Source organism: Sinocyclocheilus rhinocerous, unplaced genomic scaffold (assembly GCF_001515625.1).
Source record: "Sinocyclocheilus rhinocerous isolate Xijiao unplaced genomic scaffold, SAMN03320098_v1.1 scaffold822, whole genome shotgun sequence".
Classification (NCBI taxonomy): domain Eukaryota; kingdom Metazoa; phylum Chordata; class Actinopteri; order Cypriniformes; family Cyprinidae; genus Sinocyclocheilus; species Sinocyclocheilus rhinocerous.
The window spans coordinates 182,055-189,071 of record NW_015624556.1 but is presented as its reverse complement, the minus strand read 5'-3'; the positions used below and the strand labels follow the sequence as shown (position 1 = coordinate 189,071).

The 7,017-nt window shown below is 41.7% G+C and overlaps 1 protein-coding gene across 5 annotated transcripts in view; it reads right to left on the bottom strand.

Annotated features, from left to right (window-relative positions):
* LOC107742796 (pumilio homolog 2-like) overlaps positions 1 to 7,017 on the bottom strand; it is a 107,381-nt gene that overhangs the window by 4,862 nt on the left and 95,502 nt on the right. For 3 of the 5 annotated variants that reach the window (XM_016555848.1, XM_016555836.1, XM_016555844.1), the window contains exons 20-21: positions 6,719 to 6,790; positions 5,007 to 5,128 (exon numbers count right to left, since the gene is read on the bottom strand). In XM_016555848.1, coding sequence (XP_016411334.1) covers positions 5,007 to 5,128; positions 6,719 to 6,790 — 194 coding nt within the window. The remainder of the gene's footprint in view (positions 1 to 5,006; positions 5,129 to 6,718; positions 6,791 to 7,017) is intronic. The other 2 variants (XM_016555858.1, XM_016555866.1) reach the window with 1 other exon arrangement.

The window sequence follows — 7,017 nt, the reverse complement described above, 5'->3', positions numbered from 1 at the left end:
TATTATCTTTGGAATTAAGAGCTTTTATGTTACCAAACCTATAGAAATGGAACAACTGGATGAAGATAATCAAGTTTATTTTTTATTTAACACTCCTACAGCTACATTGAATTTATTTTAATACTTTACGCAGCGCCTGAAAATAGGCTAACTTCCGTCAACATAACCAGTGTGACCATCTGCTTGCACAGGGAGCGTGCTGGGGACTATTTTCAGGCGCTGCGTAATATCATTGCGCCTGCTGCACTCATATTACGGCAACATAGTTCCTTGATTATTACGCCAGAATGAGAGTATAGTTCCTAGCCATATCGGCCTAGAAAATCGCAACTTTTCATTTTCCGTCGGTTTTAGTACACATTGTAACTACAGAAGAGTCAAGTTTTAAATAGGAAAAATATCGAAACTCTTTGGTCATTTTTGAGCGAGATGCTAACAGTCTAATCAGATTCAATGATCTATGCTAAGCTAAAGCTAAAAGTGCTACCGCCAGACCCGGAGATCGGCTGAATGGATTCGAAAACGGTAAAACTCAACTGTTTAACTCTAAGGGAGTTGGAAAATGAGCCTATTTTCAAAAATAGCGGAGTGTTCCTTTAAATCGCATACGGCCTTCTGTGCCAGAGAGACACTCTACCTCTGACCAGCTTCTCTCAACATACTTCAGTCAATTTGATTTTCCTTCTTTATATTCTTTTCAACTTATTCAGACCTCTTGAGCCTCAACTTGAGCATTTATCATTGGGGGACCAGAACCAACAGCTGGAAATCAGATTTTCACCACTTTCTTACATTTTTCTTTTCTTTACACTTGTTGTTTTATTAGAACTTAACAGCGCAGTTAAGATATGAGGACAGCGTCATCTTGCATAATAATTAACTCAATCTACAGTTATCACAGGTGTTATTCTTCATCTAGTCTTGGTTGTTCTTCAGAATTGTTAGTTGCCTGATGCAGTTGCAGTGCAACGAACGGGTCCTCCTGGACTCCTACTACAGCCCACCTCTGAGTCAAGCCTGAAAGAGTCATGAACCCTGAGTGGGAGAGCTCCAGTTTGCCATCCCGCGAAGCTTCAGAGGGTCAGATCCAAAAATAGATCCAACGTAGACCCTAGCTGGGGTGCAAGTGATCTCCTCAGAGAGTTAAAGTCATCTGAATCGAGCTGAGATTGGTAGGAGGCTGTTTGTCTCCTTTGAATGTCAAGGACATAGCTCTGCGGTTCTCTTTGCATCAGGCTTATCTGATACATGAAGATCTTCAGTCCCTGGTGCAAATGGTTCAGCCTTTCCTTTGGCGTATAACAAACTTGATAATACATCATGAGATTGAGCTTTCAGTATCTGTGGTTCTTTCAAAATGCAATGCATCGCAGCCTACTTAAGCCTACCTTCCCTGACCTCATTCCGCAGCAAAAATAGGACGAGTGAAGCGATTTACTAACCACATTTATTCAGAATAAAAAGATATTTTGTTTCACAGAGCAGGTGTTTCACTCAAACTTCATTTTACCTTGCAGATCCTCCAGGTTTCATGTCAGCACGACAACAACGAATCAATGCACCTGTCACGCGACTTGTTTTACCACCAGCTCACACGTTCTTCTTTTGTGTCGGAAGCTCTTGTCAAAAGTGCAGTCATTTAAATTCTCAGTGTTGCGACTTTGCAACTCCAGCCTTCTGTACCAATAGCATTTTGAATTGGGTCATCTGACGAGCAAGACCTTTCGGTATGTTCTTTTTCCTTCTGTTTTTTATTTCCTGTTTTTATGTAACAGTTGCATGTTAGTTCTGATTTTCCTGTTACCTGTAACTCCAAGCATTGAGTAATTGGCATCAGCACTTCCCTTCGAGGCAGCCGAGAGGAGATCTGAGGTCTGTCATGTCATTCTAGCGAATCGCACTGGCTGCATCAAACCATGACCCAAAATCGACAGATGGATATTTAGGCCTACTGCTGCTACTCAAGAGGTTTTCCTGCCAGTGGAGAACATTATTTCTTGACGTCAATGCCGATCCCAGCGATCTAGTCCCATGTAGACCCAGCCATGCCTTAATCTTAAGGGGGAGGTTAGGAAAACTCCTTGGATCGCCTTCGCCTCTGCTATACTCAGGCCGCTGCGTAATATCATTGCGCCTATATTACGGCTATTACGGCAACATAGTTCCTTGATTATTACGCCAGAATGAGAGTATAGTTCCTAGCCATGAAAATCGCAGTCACGTTTTAAATAGGAAAAATATAGAAACTCTTTGGTCTTTTTTGAGCGAGATGCTAACGGTCTAATCAGATTCAACGATCTATGCTAAGCTACAGATAAAAGTGCTACCGCCAGACCCGGAGATCGGCTGAATGGATTCGAAAATGGTAAAACTCAACTGTTTAACTCTAGGGGAGTTGGAAAATGAGCCTATTTTCAAAAATAGTGGAGTGTTCCTTTAAGCCACGTTAAACTTTTTCTTTATGGACTCTATGGGAGGAAAACGCTTAATGTGAATCTTTTCGCATTCTGTGCAAATTCTGGGCTCTACTGCTTGTCTGTACATAATATTCTTTATTTAGAATCAGAATCAGAATGAGCTTTATTGCCAGGTATGTTTACACATACGAGGAATTTGTTTTCGTGACAGAAGCTTCCAGAGTGTAACAGAATGACAGTGACAGAACAAAAAACACAGATAATAAAAAATAAAAAAATAGAACAAGTAAATAAGGAATAAAAATATATAAATTGACAATTGTATGTGCAGGTATATTACAATAGACAGTTTTTGTATGTACAGGTACTGTATATTATGTGCAAATTTGAGGTGTAGACTGAGTATGAGTGTTAGATAAATAAGTGTATGAGTGTATAAATAGTGTGTGTTCCACAGTTATTGTTAAGTGTTCATGAGATGGATTGCTTGAGGGAAGAAACTGTTCCTGTGTCTGGCCGTTCTGGTGCTCAGTGCTCTGTAGCATCGACCAGATGGCAACAGTTCAAAGAGGGAGTGTGCTGGATGTGAGGGGTCCAGAGTGATTCTGCCAGCCCTTTTGCTCACTCTGGACTTATCCTATACAGTTCTTGGAGAGAAGGGAGGGTTGTACTGCAGTCACAGTGCTGTCCATGATGGTGAGTGGGGGGAGTGCAGGGAGGTTTCTCCTGAAGTCCACGGTCATCTCCACAGTTTTGAGCGTGTTGAGCTCCAAGTTGTTGAGACTGCACCAGACAGCCAGCTGCTCGACCTCCTGTCTGTAAGCAGACTCGTCACAGTCCTGAATGAGGCCAATGAGTGTGGTGTCGTCTGCAAACTTCAGGAGCTTAACAGAGGGGTCTTTAGAGGTGCAGTCGTTGGTGTACAGGGAGAAGAGCAGTGGGGAGAGGACGCAGCCCTGAGGAGCTCCAGTGCTGATTATACGGGTGCTGGATGTGTATTTTCCCAGCCTCACTAGCTGCTGCCTGTCTGTCAGGAAGCTGTTGATACACTGACAGACGGAGGTGGGCACGGAGAGCTGAGATAGTTTGGGCAGGAGGAGGTTTGGGATGATAGTGTTAAAGGCCGAGCTGAAGTCCACGAACAGGATCCTCACATAAGTCCCTGGTCTGTCTAGATGTTGCAGAACATAATGCAGTCCCATGTTAACTGCATCGTCCACAGACCTGTTTGCTCTGTAGGCAAACTGAAGAAGATCCAGCAAGGGTCCAGTGATGTCCTTCAGGTGGGCCAGCACCAGTTTTTCAAAAGACTTCATGACCACAGACGTTAGAGCCACAGGCCTGTAGTCATTAAGTCCTGTAATTTTGGATTTCTTTGGTTTGGGGATGTAGCGTCTGGACCAATCAGACACACCATTTTTCATTTGATTTAACAAATCAATTATTCATTAATGTGTAAGAGGTGTTATGTTTCTGCACTCTTCCATTTTTATCAAATTAAGAAAACTTTGTCTAAAAACAATTTTCGTGATGGTTTGTATTTTTTGTGCTCTGTATGGAACATCGGTGCCTGCAAGTGATGAACTCCATTACTTGTGTTTGTTTTCAGACATGATAACAGACGTTTTATACTTGTGCTACAACTTTTTGGCCTGTGCTACAAAACTTTCAACCTCTGTAGCACCAGTGCTACGTGAAAAAAAAGTTAACGTACAGCCCTGTGGATGTGTATTTTCCCAGCCTCACTAGCTGCTGCCTGTCTGTCAGGAAGCTGTTGATCCACTGACAGACGGAGGTGGGCACGGAGAGCTGAGTTAGTTTGGGCAGGAGGAGGTTTGGGATGATAGTGTTAAAGGCCGAGCTGAAGTACCTCTCATTGATGTAAAAGCATGTCCCGCCGCCGCGCAATTTCCCCGTTGATTCTGCGTCGCGATCTGCTCTAAACAGCTGAAAGTCCGGCAGACTCAACGCGCTGTTTGGAATGGCGTCTTTCAGCCAGGTTTCCGTGAAACACAGAGCAGCAGAGTTTCAAAAATCCTTATTTGTCCGGGAGAGCAAAAGGAGTTCGTCCGTTTTGTTGGGTAGAGAGCGGAGATTCGCCAGATGGATGCTAGGCAACGGCGTTCTGAATCCGTGCTGTCTGAGCTTCACGAGCGCACCGGCTCGCTTCCCCCGTCTCCGCGTCCTGAAGCGTTTGATCAGCGCCGCAGCTCCCCCGACTACAATGTCCAGCAAAACATCAGAATAGTCGAAAACCGGTGAAATATCGGGTGGTGTGTACTGCCGAATGTCCAGCAATTCGTCTCTGGTGAAACTGATTGCAGGGATATAACTAAAGACAGGACAAACTAACAAAAACATAAAAACAACTGCGGAGCACGCCACGGAGGCAGCCATCAGCGTCGGCGCCATCTTGAACAATTAATAATTATCATTATTAATAAAGTAAATTAAAGTTGGTCCTCCAAATTTGGTCTTCGTACATTAAGCCACGTTAAGAGTTTTAGAATGTTTTTGGTCACTATAATTGTCATATGAATTTTTCATACCGTTTCATCTCTACAATACAGTTCTCTCACATTAACTGACCTTGCAAATTTATGCTGACTCAAAGCCAGAACCTTCCCTCTGACCTCCGCCACTATCTTGCTCTTGTCTTCTGGACGCCCATGCTCCAAAACATGCTGGATCACATAGTTACCATACTGATCCTGCAGGTGGAGACAGGCAGAGGACAGTGGGAGGGAGAGAGAAAGAACATACATAATATTATTGTAACAGCTCATAAATAAATAAACATAAATAAACAGAACAATATATGAAATACTAGTACAAGGTTGAGCAAGGCTACTTTAACCACATACCCTCACAATAAAACAACTGACCTTAAAAAGATGAAATCTCCAGGCCCTCAATGGGGCGATTTCAAAAATAGCAACCCATGGCCATTGATGTATTAATACTCCCACTTTATCTAAGCAATGATTGATCCTAAAAATTGGTATTTGGCAAATAGCCCAATAAGAAACCACACAACACCCACTCAAATACAGACACACCAACATTCATTTGGAAGGTGGCAAAAACGCGCACGCCAATATCAGAAGCTGTGGGATTCAGTCTAAACCCTTTGTCTATCCTAACTTTCCCTTAAATTTGAAGGAGCGGTCACTACTTTATTGTTTGGGGTAGGTTAATTTGCACAAGATTAGTTCAACTATTTTAGATGCACATCACAAATCAAGTTGCTGGTCTGAGGTTCTCTGGGTGGAGCAGAAAGAGAAAATTATTGAAAGTGCCAGAAACACTGAATTACAGAGAGATTTAAAAAATCATTAAAAGAAGGAAACAGACCTTATTAAGAGAACTGTCCCTATTTAGTTGGATGACAACAAACAAGGCTGTGAGGGTTAGATGTATAGTTCGTCGAATATGTCAGGACTCAACAATAAGGACTGCTGATGACCCTGGGGGAACTGATAGAACCGTCACTCTCCCTATCGAGTCAGTGATATTGTTGCCTCTTTCTACATTTATGTGCCTCACAAACCTAAGCATTTGGTTTTGCTTGATAGAACATTAATTAATGTAATGTGTCAAAATGCAAGATATCTTCTGAAACTGCAGACATGATGTAAATGCATAACCACAGTAACAAATGGGATAAAGAGAAATCTGAAGTGTACAAATAGATGTGTGCATTAAGACATGCAGTGTAAATGAAGATTAACAAACATCACCTGACACAGCAACATTGACTAACAAAAGAACTAAAATATTTGAAGACTACAAGCTGCATTTTTTAATTTATTATTTACATATAATTAGCATCAAAATCTTACATTTTCAAGTTCAAATAGTTGTTCAAACAGTTTTTTGCTATAGTATCATAAATTGTAAAGTTACTACACTACTATGATAATAGTATAGTTAATTTGTATTGGTAACAGTATCTTGACATTTTACTGGTATTGACTTCCAGACTACCAAAATTCTGGTATTGTGACAAAACTATATACTTCTGTATCTCACTATATCTCACAGTCTTGCTTGTGTCAAATTAATTGGTGTCCACACTAAATAAGGTCTATAATATACTAGGATTGGATTTTAGGCAGAAAGTAGAGATGTGGCAGCCATTAAGGAAGAAAGTTGTGTAAGGTAAAGTGTGAGTGAAAAGAACACTGCAATGCAAAAAGCAACTGGAGAAGCATCTAGGTGTTAAACACAGGCTGGTTAGGAGGTAGACGAGGAGACGCCCGGAGGTTCTTGTGAGTGGGAGGAAGGCGCGTGACTCTGACCTTGAACAGTGCATCGCTGGACACTGTATAATATGTTTTGGGGGTCATCTCCAATGAAACGCCTTGATACTTCTAGATAAAATAAGTGAGGGGGGCAAGGGGTGGGTAATGTTTTGCATCATAAAAATCCATTAGCACATCTAACTGGACATAAGAAAATACTTCAAAGCAATTGAATGCAACTTCAAAGTTGGCAAAAAGTTATAAAATAAACAAGTCATGCAGTAAACATCATGCAATCGCCTCCACCCTATCCCACAAAGTACTACAACCCTAAGCTCTTCTCATTGCATGGCCTC